Source organism: Salmo salar, chromosome ssa13, assembly GCF_905237065.1.
Source record: "Salmo salar chromosome ssa13, Ssal_v3.1, whole genome shotgun sequence".
In the NCBI taxonomy this organism is placed as follows: domain Eukaryota; kingdom Metazoa; phylum Chordata; class Actinopteri; order Salmoniformes; family Salmonidae; genus Salmo; species Salmo salar.
In genome coordinates this window covers 5,383,902-5,399,610 of record NC_059454.1, presented here as the reverse complement: position 1 = coordinate 5,399,610, position 15,709 = coordinate 5,383,902, and the positions used below count along the sequence as shown (strand labels likewise).

The 15,709-nt window shown below is 41.4% G+C and overlaps 1 protein-coding gene across 5 annotated transcripts in view; it reads left to right on the top strand.

Moving 5' to 3' along the window:
* Positions 1-15,709, top strand: part of LOC106566317 (membrane-associated guanylate kinase, WW and PDZ domain-containing protein 1) — a 97,632-nt gene that overhangs the window by 63,349 nt on the left and 18,574 nt on the right. For all 5 annotated transcript variants that reach the window (XM_045692832.1, XM_045692831.1, XM_045692829.1 and 2 more), the window contains exon 5: positions 9,705-9,905. In XM_045692832.1, the coding sequence (XP_045548788.1) occupies positions 9,705-9,905 (201 nt within the window). The remainder of the gene's footprint in view (positions 1-9,704; positions 9,906-15,709) is intronic.

The following is a 15,709-nucleotide window of genomic DNA, read 5'->3' as shown; positions in this document are numbered from 1 at the left end:
AATACAAGCTGGGTTATTTACTGTTAGAGAAGCAGGGAACAAGCTGGGTTATTTACTGTTAGAGAAGTAGGGATACAAGCTGGGTTATTTACTGTTAGAGGAGTAGGGATACAAGCTGGGTTATTTACTGTTAGAGAAGTAGGGATACAAGCTGGGTTATTTACTGTTAGAGAAGTAGGGATACAAGCTGGGTTATTTACTGTTAGAGAAACAAGCTGGGTTATTTACTGTTAGAGAAGCAGGGATACAAGCTGGGTTATTTACTGTTAGAGAAGCAGGGATACAAGCTGGGTTATTTACTGTTAGAGAAGTAGGAATACAAGCTTGGTTATTTACTGTTAGAGAAGCAGGGAACAAGCTGGGTTATTTACTGTTAGAGAAGTAGGGATACAAGCTGGGTTATTTACTGTTAGAGGATTAGGGATACAAGCTGGGTTATTTACTGTTAGAGAAGTAGGGATACACGCTGGGTTATTTACTGTTAGAGAAGTAGGGATACAAGCTGGGTTATTTACTGTTAGAGAAGTAGGGATACAAGCTGGGTTATATACTGTTAGAGAAGTAGGGATACAAGCTGGGTTATTTACTGTTAGAGAAGCAGAGAAACAAGCTGGGTTATTTACTGTTAGAGAAGAGGGATACAAGCTGGGTTATTTACTGTTAGAGAAGCAGGGAAACAAGCTGGGTTATTTACTGTTATAGAAGTAGTGATACAAGCTGGGTTATTTACTGTAAGAGAAACAAGCTAGGTTATTTACTGTTAGAGAAGCAGGGATACAAGCTGGGTTATTTACTGTTAGAGAAGCAGGGATACAAGCTGGGTTATTTACTGTTAGAGAAGTAGGGATACAAGCTGGGTTATTTACTGTTAGAGAAGTAGAGATACAAGCTGGGTTATTTACTGTTAGAGAAACAAGCTGGGTTATTTACTGTTAGAGAAGCAGGGATACAAGCTGGGTTATTTACTGTTAGAGAAGCAGGGATACAAGCTGGGTTATTTACTGTTAGAGAAGTAGGAATACAAGCTGGGTTATTTACTGTTAGAGAAGCAGGGAACAAGCTGGGTTATTTACTGTTAGAGAAGTAGGGATACAAGCTGGGTTATTTACTGTTAGAGGAGTAGGGATACAAGCTGGGTTATTTACTGTTAGAGAAGTAGGGATACAAGCTGGGTTATTTACTGTTAGAGAAGTAGGGATACAAGCTGGGTTATTTACTGTTAGAGAAGTAGGGATACAAGCTGGGTTATATACTGTTAGAGAAGTAGGGATACAAGCTGGGTTATTTACTGTTAGAGAAGCAGAGAAACAAGCTGGGTTATTTACTGTTAGAGAAGTAGGGATACAAGCTGGGTTATTTACTGTTAGAGAAGCAGGGAACAAGCTGGGTTATTTACTGTTATAGAAGTAGGGATACAAGCTGGGTTATTTACTGTTAGAGAAACAAGCTAGGTTATTTACTGTTAGAGAAGCAGGGATACAAGCTGGGTTATTTACTGTTAGAGAAGCAGGGATACAAGCTGGGTTATTTACTGTTAGAGAAGTAGGGATACAAGCTGGGTTATTTACTGTTAGAGAAGTAGAGATACAAGCTGGGTTATTTACTGTTAGAGAAACAAGCTGGGTTATTTACTGTTAGAGAAACAAGCTGGGTTATTTACTGTTAGAGAAGCAGGGATACAAGCTGGGTTATTTACTGTTAGAGAAGCAGGGATACAAGCTGGGTTATTTACTGTTAGAGAAGTAGGGTTACAAGCTGGGTTATTTACTGTTAGAGAAGTAGGGATACAAGCTGGGTTATTTACTGTTAGAGAAGTAGGGATACAAGCTGGGTTATTTACTGTTAGAGAAGTAGAGATACAAGCTGGGTTATTTACTGTTAGAGAAACAAGCTAGGTTATTTACTGTTAGAGAAGCAGGGCTACAAGCTGAGTTATTTAAGCTGGGTTATTTACTGTTAGAGAAGCAGGTTATTTATTGTTAGAGAAGCAGGGAAACAAGCTGGGTTATTTACTGTTAGAGAAGTAGGGATACAAGCTAGGTTATTTACTGTTAGAGAAGCAGACCTACAAGCAGGGATACAAGCTGGGTTATTTACTGTTAGAGAAGCAGAGCTACAAGCTGGGTTATTTACTGTTAGAGAAGTAGGGATACAATCTGGGTTATTTACTGTTAGAGAAGCAGGGAGACAAGCTGGGTTATTTACTGTTAGAGAAGCAGGGATACAAGCTGGGTTATTTACTGTTAGAGAATTAGGGATATCAGCTGGGTTATTTACTGTTAGAGAAGTAGGGATACAAGCTTTGTTATTTACTGTTAGAGAAGTAGGGCTACAAGCTGGGTTATTTACTGTTAGAGAAACAAGCTGGGTTATTTACTGTTAGAGAAGCAGGGCTACAAGCTGGGTTATTTACTGTTAGAGAAGCAGGGAGACAAGCTGGGTTATTTACTGTTAGAGAAGCAGGGATACAAGCCGGGTTATTTACTGTTAGAGAAGCAGGGATACAAGCTGGGTTATTTACTGTTAGAGAAGTAGGGATACAAGCTGGGTTATTTACTGTTAGAGAAGTAGGGATACAAGCTGGGTTATTTACTGTTAGAGAAGTAGGGATACAAGCTGGGTTATTTACTGTTAGAGAAGTAGAGATAGAAGCTGGGTTATTTACTGTTAGAGAAACAAGCTAGGTTATTTACTGTTAGAGAAGCAGGGATACAAGCTGGGTTATTTACTGTTAGAGAAGCAGGGATACAAGCTGGGTTATTTACTGTTAGAGAAGCAGGTTATTTATTGTTAGAGAAGCAGGGATACAAGCTGGGTTATTTACTCTTAGAGAAGTAGGGATACAAGCTAGGTTATTTACTGATAGAGAAGCAGGGAACAAGCTGGGTTATTTACAGTTAGAGATGTAGGGCTACAAGCTGGGTTATTTACTGTTAGAGAAGTAGGGATACAAGCTGGGTTATTTACTGTTAGAGAATTAGGGATATAAGCTGGGTTATTTACTGTTAGAGAAGTAGGGCTACAAGCTGGGTTATTTACTGTTAGAGAAACAAGCTGGGTTATTTACTGTTAGAGAAGCAGGGCTACAAGCTGGGTTATTTACTGTTAGAGAAGCAGGGAGACAAACTGGGTTATTTACTGTTAGAGAAGCAGGGATACAAGCTGGGTTATTTACTGTTAGAGAAGTAGGGATACAAACTGGGTTATTTACTGTTAGAGAAGTAGGGCTACAAGCTGGGTTATTTACTGTTAGAGAAACAAGCTGGGTTATTTACTGTTAGAGAAGCAGGGCTACAAGCTGGGTTATTTACTGTTAGAGAAGCAGGGAGACAAGCTGGGTTATTTACTGTTAGAGAAGCAGGGATACAAGCTGGGTTATTTACTGTTAGAGAAGCAGGGATACAATCTGGGTTATTTACTGTTAGAGAAGTAGGGATACAAGCTGGGTTATTTACTGTTAGAGAAGTAGGGATACAAGCTGGGTTATTTACTGTTAGAGAAGTAGAGATACAAGCTGGGTTATTTACTGTTAGAGAAACAAGCTAGGTTATTTACTGTTAGAGAAGCAGGGATACAAGCTGGGTTATTTACTGTTAGAGAAGCAGGGATACAAGCTGGGTTATTTACTGTTAGAGAAGTAGGGATACAAGCTGGGTTATTTACTGTTAGAGAAGTAGGGCTACAAGCTGGGTTATTTACTGTTAGAGAAACAAGCTGGGTTATTTACTGTTAGAGAAGCAGGGCTACAAGCTGGGTTATTTACTGTTAGAGAAGCAGGGAGACAAGCTGGGTTATTTACTGTTAGAGAAGCAGGGATACAAGCTGGGTTATTTACTGTTAGAGAAGAAGGGATACAAGCTGGGTTATTTACTGTTAGAGAAGTAGGAATACAAGCTGGGTTATTTACTGTTAGAGAAGAAGGGATACAAGCTGGGTTATTTACTGTTAGAGAAGTAGAGATACAAGCTGGGTTATTTACTGTTAGAGAAACAAGCTAGGTTATTTACTGTTAGAGAAGCAGGGATACAAACTGGGTTATTTACTGTTAGAGAAGCAGGTTATTTATTGTTAGAGAAGCAGGGAAACAAGCTGGGTTATTTACTCTCAGAGAAGTAGGGATACAAGCTAGGTTATTTACTGTTAGAGAAGCAGGGAACAAGCTGGGTTATTTACTGTTAGAGAAGTAGGGATACAAGCTGGGTTATTTACTGTTAGAGAAGCAGGGCTCAAGCTGGGTTATTTACTGTTAGAGAAGTAGGGATACAAGCTGGGTTATTTACTGTTAGAGAATTGGGGATATAAGCTGGGTTATTTACTGTTAGAGAAACAAGCTGGGTTATTTACTGTTAGAGAAGCAGGGCTACAAGCTGGGTTATTTACTGTTAGAGAAGCAGGGAGACAAGCTGGGTTATTTACTGTTAGAGAAGCAGGGATACAAGCTGGGTTATTTACTGTTAGAGAAGCAGGGATACAAGCTGGGTTATTTACTGTTAGAGAAGTAGGGATACAAGCTGGGTTATTTACTGTTAGAGAAGTAGGGATACACGCTGGGTTATTTACTGTTAGAGAAGTAGGGATACAAGCTGGGTTATTTACTGTTAGAGAAGTAGGGATACAAGCTGGGTTATTTACTTTTAGAGAAGGAGGGAACAAGCTGGGTTATTTACTGTTAGAGAAGCAGGGATACAAGCTGGGTTATTTACTGTTAGAGAAGCAGGGAACAAGCTGGGTTATTTACTGTTAGAGAAGCAGGGATACAAGCAGGTTATTTACTGTTAGAGAAGCAGGGATACAAGCTGGGTTATTTACTGATAGAGAAGCAGGGATACAAGCTAGGTTATTTACTCTTAGAGAAGTAGGGATACAAGCTAGGTTATTTACTGTTAGAGAAGCAGGGAACAAGCTGGGTTATTTACTGTTAGAGAAGTAGGGATACAAGCTGGGTTATTTACTGTTAGAGAAGCAGGGCTACAAGCTGGGTTATTTACTGTTAGAGAAGTAGGGATACAAGCTGGGTTATTTACTGTTAGAGAATTAGGGATATAAGCTGGGTTATTTACTGTTAGACAAGTAGGGCTACAAGCTGGGTTATTTACTGTTAGAGAAGCAGGGCTATTTACTGTTAGAGAAGCAGGGAGACAAGCTGGGTTATTTACTGTTAGAGAAGAATGGATACAAGCTGGGTTATTTACTGTTAGAGAAGCAGGGCTATTTAATGTTAGAGAAGCAGGGAGACAAGCTGGGTTGTTTACTGTTAGAGAAGAATGGATACAAGCTGGGTTATTTACTGTTAGAGAAGCAGGGATACAAGCTGGGTTATTTACTGTTAGAGAAGTAGGGATACAAGCTGGGTTATTTACTGTTAGAGAAGTAGGGATACAAGCTGGGTTATTTACTGTTAGAGAAGTAGGGATACAAGCTGGGTTATTTACTGTTAGAGAAGTAGGAATACAAGCTGGGTTATTTACTGTTAGAGAAGCAGGGAACAAGCTGGGTTATTTACTGTTAGAGAAGCAGGGATACAAGCTGGGTTATTTACTTTTAGAGAAGCAGGGAACAAGCTGGGTTATTTACTGTTAGAGAAGCAGGGATACAAGCTGGGTTATTTACTGTTAGAGAAGCAGGGAACAAGCTGGGTTATTTACTGTTAGAGAAGCAGGGATACAAGCAGGTTATTTACTGTTAGAGAAGCAGGGATACAAGCTGGGTTATTTACTGATAGAGAAGCAGGGATACAAGCTGGGTTATTTACTCTTAGAGAAGTAGGGATACAAGCTAGGTTATTTACTGTTAGAGAAGCAGGGAACAAGCTGGGTTATTTACTGTTAGAGAAGTAGGGATACAAGCTGGGTTATTTACTGTTAGAGAAGCAGGGCTACAAGCTGGGTTATTTACTGTTAGAGAAGTAGGGATACAAGCTGGGTTATTTACTGTTAGAGAATTAGGGATATAAACTGGGTTATTTACTGTTAGACAAGTAGGGCTACAAGCTGGGTTATTTACTGTTAGAGAAGCAGGGCTATTTACTGTTAGAGAAGCAGGGAGACAAGCTGTGTTATTTACTGTTAGAGAAGAATGGATACAAGCTGGGTTATTTACTGTTAGAGAAGCAGGGATACAAGCTGGGTTATTTACTGTTAGAGAAGTAGGGATACAAGCTGGGTTATTTACTGTTAGAGAAGTAGGGATACAAGCTGGGTTATTTACTGTTAGAGAAGTAGGGATACAAGCTGGGTTATTTACTGTTAGAGAAGTAGGAATACAAGCTGGGTTATTTACTGTTAGAGAAGCAGGGAACAAGCTGGGTTATTTACTGTTAGAGAAGCAGGGATACAAGCTGGGTTATTTACTGTTAGAGAAGCAGGGAACAAGCTGGGTTATTTACTGTTAGAGAAGCAGGGATACAAGCAGGTTATTTACTGTTAGAGAAGTAGGGATACAAGCTGGGTTATTTACTGTTAGAGGAGTAGGGATACAAGCTGGGTTATTTACTGTTAGAGAAGTAGGGATACAAGCTGGGTTATTTACTGTTAGAGAAGTAGGGATACAAGCTGGGTTATTTACTGTTAGAGAAGTAGGGATACAAGCTGGGTTATATACTGTTAGAGAAGTAGGGATACAAGCTGGGTTATTTACTGTTAGAGAAGCAGAGAAACAAGCTGGGTTATTTACTGTTAGAGAAGTAGGGATACAAGCTGGGTTATTTACTGTTAGAGAAGCAGGGAACAAGCTGGGTTATTTACTGTTAGAGAAGTAGGGATACAAGCTGGGTTATTTACTGTTGACCAGTCTGTAACCCAGATAGAACCCTGTCTCTATTCTAGAACCTCCCCTGCTCTAGTCTGTAACCCAGATAGAACCCTGTCTCTATTCTAGAACCTCCCCTGCTCTAGTCTGTAACCCAGATAGAACCCTGTCTCTATTCTAGAACCTCCCCTGCTCCAGTCTGTAACCCAGATAGAACCCTGTCTCTATTCTAGAACCTCCCCTGCTCCAGTCTGTAACCCAGATAGAACACTGTCTCTATTCTAGAACCTCCCCTGCTCTAGTCTGTAACCCAGATAGAACCCTGTCTCTATTCAAGAACCTCCCCTGCTCTAGTCTGTAACCCAGATAGAATCCTGTCTCTATTCTAGAACCTCCACTGCTCCAGTCTGTAACCCAGATAGAACCCTGTCTCTATTCTAGAACCTCCCCTGCTCCAGTCTGTAACCCAGATAGTGGAACTAGTGGAACCCTGTGACATCATCAGGTTGAAAAGCATTGAAGCATACTATCTCATCACTTCTTGTCTACCATCGGAAGTTGGCAGCTGTCGTAGACTTCACCCCCACACAGACACACACACACACACACACACACACACACAGACAGACAGACAGACAGACAGACAGACAGACAGACAGACAGACAGACAGACAGACAGACAGACAGACAGACAGACAGACAGACAGACAGACAGACAGACAGACAGACAGACAGACAGACAGACAGACAGACAGACAGACAGACAGAGCGAGCGAGCTAGGGCACTTTTTTTAGAAGTGGTATCTCAGCTGTAGCTCAACTATATGTCTCTGATCCAGAGCCACTACAGTAGTGAGTCATTTAGCAGACTCTTTGATCCAGAGTCACTACAGTAGTGAGTCATTTAGCAGACTCTTTGATCCAGAGTCACTACAGTAGTGAGTCATTTAGCAGACTCTCTTATCCAGAGCCACTACAGTAGTGAGTCATTTAGCAGACTCTCTGATCCAGAGTCACTACAGTAGTTAGTCATTTAGCAGACTCTCTGATCCAGTCATTTACAGTAGTGAGTCATTTAGCAGACTCTCTGATCCAGATCTCTACAGTAGTGAGTCATTTAGCAGACTCTCTATTCCAGATCCACTACAGTAGTGAGTCATTTAGCAGACTCTCTGATCCAGAGTCACTACAGTAGTGAGTCATTTAGCAGACTCTCTGATCCAGAGTCACTACAGTAGTGAGTCATTTAGCAGACTCTCCTATCCAGAGTCACTACAGTAGTGAGTCATTTATCAGACTCTCCTATCCAGAGTCACTACAGTAGTGAGTCATTTATCAGACTCTCCTATCCAGAGTCACTACAGTAGTGAGTCATTTATCAGACTCTCCTATCCAGAGTCACTACAGTAGTGAGTCATTTAGCAGACTCTCTTATCCAGAGACACAACAGTAGTGAGTCATTTAGACTCTCTATTCCAGATCCACTACAGTAGTGAATCATTTAGCAGACTCTCTATTCCAGATCCACTACAGTAGTGAGTCATTTAACAGACTCTCTGATCCAGAGACACAACAGTAGTGAGTCATTTAGCAGACTCTCTGATCCAGATCCACTACAGTAGTGAGTCATTTAGCAGACTCTCTGATCCAGAGCCACTACAGTAGTGAGTCATTTAGCAGACTCTTTGATCCAGAGTCACTACAGTAGTGAGTCATTTAGCAGACTCTTTGATCCAGAGTCACTACAGTAGTGAGTCATTTAGCAGACTCTCTTATCCAGAGCCACTACAGTAGTGAGTCATTTAGCAGACTCTCTGATCCAGAGTCACTACAGTAGTTAGTCATTTAGCAGACTCTCTGATCCAGTCATTTACAGTAGTGAGTCATTTAGCAGACTCTCTGATCCAGATCACTACAGTAGTGAGTCATTTAGCAGACTCTCTATTCCAGATCCACTACAGTAGTGAGTCATTTAGCAGACTCTCTGATCCAGAGTCACTACAGTAGTGAGTCATTTAGCAGACTCTCTGATCCAGAGTCACTACAGTAGTGAGTCATTTAGCAGACTCTCCTATCCAGAGTCACTACAGTAGTGAGTCATTTATCAGACTCTCCTATCCAGAGTCACTACAGTAGTGAGTCATTTATCAGACTCTCCTATCCAGAGTCACTACAGTAGTGAGTCATTTAGCAGACTCTCTTATCCAGAGACACAACAGTAGTGAGTCATTTAGACTCTCTATTCCAGATCCACTACAGTAGTGAATCATTTAGCAGACTGTCTATTCCAGATCCACTACAGTAGTGAGTCATTTAACAGACTCTCTGATCCAGAGACACAACAGTAGTGAGTCATTTAGCAGACTCTCTGATCCAGAGACACTACAGTAGTGAGTCATTTAGCAGACTCTCTGATCCAGAGACACAACAGTAGTGAGTCATTTAGCAGACTCTCTGATCCAGAACCACTACAGTAGTGAGTCATTTAGCAGACTCTCTGATCCAGAGCCACTACAGTAGTGAGTCATTTAGCAGACTCTCTGATCCAGAGCCACTACAGTAGTGAGTCATTTAGCAGACTCTCTGATCCAGAGCCACTACAGTAGTGACTGCATCAGTTTCCATACTTTTTTCTTCGTTTTGTTTACATGTCCTTCCTGATACCCAGAGAGAAACAGTTGACATACTGTACTACTCCATAGTACTATACCATACCGTATCTCTCCACCACAGTCTTCCCTGTGGCTCAGTTGGTAGAGCATGGTGTTTGCAACGCCAGGGTTGTGGGTTCAATTCCCACGGGGGGCCAGTACAAAAGAAAAATGCATGAAATGCAATGTATGAAACGTATGCATTCACTACTGTAAGTTGCTCTGGATAAGAGTGTCTGCTAAAATGTTAATGACTGACAATACTCATTTAGCTCTCTCTCTCCCTCTCTATCTGCCTCTCTCCAGCCTCGCCAATGCTGTCCCACAGGTTTGTGACGGTGCGTCGGGGCAGCCCTGCAGCCCGGTCAGGTCAGATCCAGCCGGGTGACCAGCTAGAGGCAGTGGAGGGGAGGTCCGTTGTCACCCTGCCTCACAGAGACCTGTCACAGATAATGAGACGGGCTGGAAACACACTCAGACTCACCATCATACCAAGACTTAACACCAGTGAGTTATATACATACCACTATCTAGTTATATTCATACCAATATCTAGTTATATACATACCAATATCTAGTTATATATATACCAATATCTAGTTATATACATACCAATATCTAGTTATATACATACCAATATCTAGTTATATACATACCAATATCTAGTTATATATATATACCAATATCTAGTTATATACATACCAATATCTAGTTATATTCATACCAATATCTAACACCAGTGAGTTATAGACCTCTACACACTTATTAACACACAGACATAGGTAGGTACACTCTAACACTGTAACAGACATATGTGACTTGTTTCAGAAACTAGGTGTTCAGCTGATAAAGGCTTCTTAAATCCTTCATAATGCCTTCATAAGCACTGCATACGTGTGTTACAAAGCATCTAGAACCGAACGTCATGCTTTATAAAGGGTTCATAAATTTGGCATAATTGTGTGAGATAATCACCAAATGTCAAATATGACATAAACAAATGTGAAAAATGATATATGAATATGTTTTATTAAGGGTGACATGTTGTGCTGAAGGATGACGTACCCTCTGAAGTGTTGTCATTTTAGTCACATTACACCTAACCTCATTCCCAGGAAACTTCCACCCAGAAGGTCTGCTGGATCAACGCATCAAACGTTGGCCTTCATTAGTTAGAGCTCGGTTTAAAAAAAATACTTTAAGAAGAGAAATTGTGGAAATGGGGCAGGGTTTAGCAATAATTTGTACTTTTTCACTGCGTTTAAGTAGCGATGATGACAAACAGACGAGTGAAGGTCACTCCTATAGAATGTAATGGTCACTCCCACTAAGGCCACTAAGGCTTGAGGGGGTAGAAGCTGTTAAGAAGCTTTTTGGACCTCGCTCAGGTACCGCTTGCCGTGCGGTAGCAGAGAGAACAGTCTATGACTGGGGTGGCTGGAGACTTTGACCATTTTTAGGGCCTTCCTCTGACACCGCCTGGTATAGAGGTCCTGGATGTCAGGAAGCTTGGTCCCAGTGATGTACTGGGCCGTACGCACTACCCTCTGTAGTGCCTTGCGATCGGAGGCCGAGCAGTTGCCGTACCAGGTAGTGATGCACCCAGTCAGGATGCTCTCTGGTGCAGCTGTAAAACCTTTTGAGGATCTGAGGACCCATGCCAAATCTTTTCAGTCTCCTGATGGGGAATAGGCTTTGTCGTGCCCTCTTCACAACTGTCTTGGACCATGATAGTTTGTTGGTGATGTGGACACCAAGGAACTTGAATCTCTCAACCTGCTCCAATACAGCCCCGTCAATGTTAATGGGGGCGTGTTCGGTCCTCTATTTCCTGTAGTCCACAATCATCTCCTTAGTCTTGGTTACGTTGCGGGATAGGTTGTTATTCTGACACCACCCGGCCAGGTCTCTGACCTCCTCCCTATAGGCTGTCTCGTTGTTGTTGGTGATCAGGCCTACCACTGTTGTGTAATATGCAAACTTAATGATGGTGTTGGAGTCGTGCCTGGCCAAGCAGTCGTGGGCGAACAGGGAGTACAGGAGTGTACTGAGCCTGCACCCCTGAGGGTCCCCCGTGTTGAGGATCAGCGTGGCAGATGTGTTGTTACCTACCCTCACCACCTGGAGGCGGCCCGTCAGGAAGTCCAGGATCCAGTTGCGGAGGGAGATGTTTAGTCCCAGGATCCTTAGCTTAGTGATGCGCTTTGAGGGCACCATGGTGTTGAACTCTGAGCTGTAGTCCAATGAATGAATGAGCTGAAGTGTTTGATTAGATTTTCGATTTCATTTGCATTGATGTCAGAGTGATTAGAGGGACAATAGAGTGGTGAGTACCAGGCAGTTAGCTAGTTTGGTAGGTTACTAATGACCAGCAGCAGCATCAGAGCTTGGAGAAGCCTAATGACCGTGACTAAACAGTCACCTGGAATTTGACTGCCTTCATGACTCGTGACCGCCGGTGTGGCGGAAATACGGTCACCATAACAGCCCTATGTGTAACACATACATAAAGGCTTAATGATGTAAGACATTTGAACACAAATGTATTAACACTTAGGGAATTAAAGCGTAAAGCGGGCCTATCTATATCATGAATATGTACTGGGTGGGTAGAGATTATAAAAGCAACCTCTCTCTAAAAGCTTCACTTATTCAACAGTTTTACTTGAACCGTAAATGGTTCTCAAGTAGGATACTAAGAAAATCTCATCCCTTGTTTAAAAAGGGCAGTATGGTATTGAAAGGAAGTATGGGGCCTTTGTGCAGATTTCCGTTTTCTCGTTTTTGATTCATTGAAAATGAAACCTCGTTCAAAGTATCTGTAACGGCCGTCGTAGTGAGTGGACCAAAATGCAGCGGGTTGAGTGCTCTTCTTTAACTTTTATTGAACACTTAAACAAAAAACAAAAAAAGAAAACGAACGACAGCTAGACAGTTTTGCAGGCTAACCACAGCAGTGCAAAAACAACTTCCCACAAAAGACAGGTGAAAAAAGGGCTACCTAAGTATGACTCCCAATCAGCAACAACGATGTACAGCTGTCCCTGATTGAGAGCCATACCAGGTCAACACAAAGAAATACACAACGTAGAAAGAACATAAAAATACAAAACATAGAACAATACCCCAAAAACCCGACAACACAAAACAAACACACCCCTGCCACGCCCTGACCAAACTACAATAACAAATAACCCCTTTACTGGTCAGGACGTGACAGGGGTGTGTTTGTTTTTTGTCTCTCTTTTTCAAACATTCCATGTAGAGCTGGTTACAATTTCAATTTTTATCCCCAGAAAAAAATTGCAAAAAATATTGCAACAAATATTAAAACTCAAATGTGCTGTTGATAAAATACCTGTGTTTATGGAAAAGATGTTTGAAAAGGGTATTTTGTTTTTAAATTATACTGTAAATTACAACCAATTTGATTACAGTATTACCACAAAAATGGAGGAGGCAGGTGGCAGCGGGAGGAGGTAGGAAACTGGTCTGTCTGCCCAATATAAAGGATCAAAACTGGCGGAGGAACAAAAATAGCATAAATAGGAAAGTATAACAGTTTAATTTGAGGACCAGGATGCTGTGCCATACAGATTGCAAAAATAGTTGGGAAGAGATTTTTTTATGTATCGATTGATATATAAAACAACGCAAGATTCAAGACTTATCGCTTTTCAGCTAAGAGTATTGTACAGAATTCTTGCCACCAACAAAATGTTAAATATTTGGGGCATACAACCATTGCAGCTCTGCAGATTTTGTTGTGAGGATACAGAATCAATAGACCATTTGTTTTGGTATTGCCCTCAGGTAGCCTGTTTCTGGTCTCAGGTTCAGGAATGGCAACAACAAAAAAAGCATAACATTAATTTCAAATTGACCCTAGAAATAGCATTGTTGGGAGATTTGGAGAGACCTGGTCAGTCAATTACTAATATACTAATACTCTTAGTAAAAGTATTTATCTTCAACTCGCAGTCTGTGGATTCTATTCGATTAGATAGATTGAAATTGTATGTTAAACATCACAGCACAGTTGAAAGATACAGTATATGGGTGGTAGAAATCCGAAGAGGGTAGTCAGCAGAGATACTGAAGGTGGGCTGAGGGAAACTGAGGGTCGGGAGGTGGAAATAGAAACAAGTCGGAGGGGAGTAGCTGGGCGAGGGAAAGAATGAGGGTCAAATATAAAAGTTAAAAATAAAGTCAAATTAAACCCCCAATTGGGAAGTGGAGGGGGAGGTTTTTCGGGGGGGGGGGATAGTTGAGTGTCAGCTCTCGGGGAACTGTGGGGGGGATCTTGGATGGTTGGTGGCCTGGCCGTTGGGAGCTTGGACTGGTAGATGAGAGGTCGCTGGTCTAGGCTCCCGATTTGACTTGGTGGAAGGTCTGTTGATGTACACTTGGGCGGGGTGCTTGACCCTGGGGCTTGACCCTGGGACTTGACCCTGGGGCTTGTCCCTGGGGCTTGTCCCTGGTTGCTCGTGTGCATCTCTCTGGATGGGAGTCTGCTAGATGACTGAATGTAAATGTTGAGCGGTTTCAGTGCAAGTAGATTGTATGTTTTAATATTCAATAAAAACATTACAAAATAAAAACACTTAGGGAATTATCACTAACAGCTAAAAATGCCATTGAACATTACACAGGGCTGTGAATAGGAGCTTGTCCCTCAGCTGGAGGACGAATGGTTCTTGCCTCTCTGCCTGCTGGAGATACTGCATGTTGGTTCCAACCTTAAAAGTAACAACAAAGAAAGTTAGTACGTCTGTTAGGAAATATCTTTGTCACACCACTTGGACAAGGTCTGTGCTGCGCCAGAAACTGTAAATGGGGAGATGGGAAACTCCGTTCAATTCGTATTGTTATATTTCTCTTTAATTTACAAACCTCAACTCAGGTAGCTACAGTATTTAATCTAACTCGAACATTTAACTACTACAAACTTGTCACGCCCTGACCAGGTGAACTCGAGTATTTTGGGTCAGGGTGTGTCATGTTGGGTATTTTTCCTGGGTTTGTTTTCTATGTTTGCGTTATAGCCTTGTGTTAGCTCTATGGGGTTTATTTCTATGTTGGGTTCTGTCGATTCCCAATCAGAGACAGCTGTCGCTAGTTGTCTCTGATTGGGATCACATTTAAGTTCCTCTTTCCCCCACGCTGTTTGTGGGGTGTTGTCTCTTTGTTTTTGAGCAGTTAACGTATCGGCATTTTCTTGGTTTTGTGTACGTGTTTATTTCAGTGTAAAGAATAAACATGTGTTCGCTCCCAGCTGCGTTTTGGTCCGCTTCCTCATCACCCGACGACGATCGTTACAAAACTAATTTAAATTACAATAAATAAAGGTTAACTTGTTTGTCGCCGTCCAGTGGCAGCACAAGTGGGCATTTGATTTGCAAACTCATCACATGATCAGCGTCTTGTCAGCTAAAAAAGTACTTCCAGGTCACGGATTTTCTGATATTTTCAAAATAAAAGTGCCCCAGGTAATAGTAGAAATGTGTCAATAACCAGTCATGATTTGAAAAAGAATTGTTTAAACATTAACAATGATATACATATTTGTTCATATTTAAAGTGACATTTGCATAAAATGTGGGCTTTAAAACATGCTCCAAGGTCAAATAAATGTGCCCAATGCGAATCACTGTATATGGAATACATATTGACTTAGAGCAAGAACTATTCTGGGTGCAGTAGTTAAAGTATTGTAGGAAATACTCAGTAAGATCTGTAGAATTAATAAATTGGGTAATTTCATGGGGCTCTGAATAATACGCAGTGTTACTGGCCTTAACTCTACCCTTTCCATTGGCAGCCGAATCACATCACATGTGGCTTACTGCACCACAGAAAACCCTCTACCCACACAGCAGTGCAGGGCATGCTCAAAAATCAAAGTTTCTTAGATTTTTTCCAAACCTCAAAAGTCAGATGTGGTTTAGGCATTGTTGTGAACACAGAAAATCAAATTTTGTCGTTTTTGTCTTTAAAAACTGGGGGAAACCATTTTTGGGGGGAAACCCAAAACCTGGAAAAACAAAACCAAGAAATCAGAATTTGGGGAAAAAACGGAATTAGGTAAAAAATAAAAGTTGATTTTTAAAAGGCCCTAGAAACATTTTAAAAGGCCCTACCAACGGTTTAAAAGGCCCTACCAACGGTTTAAAAGGCCCTACCAACGGTTTCAAAGGCCCTACCAACGGTTTAAAAGGCCCTACCAATAGTTTAAAAGGCCCTACCAATGGTTTAAAAGGCCTTACCAACGGTTTAAAAGGCCCTACCAATGGTTTAAAAGGCCTTACCAA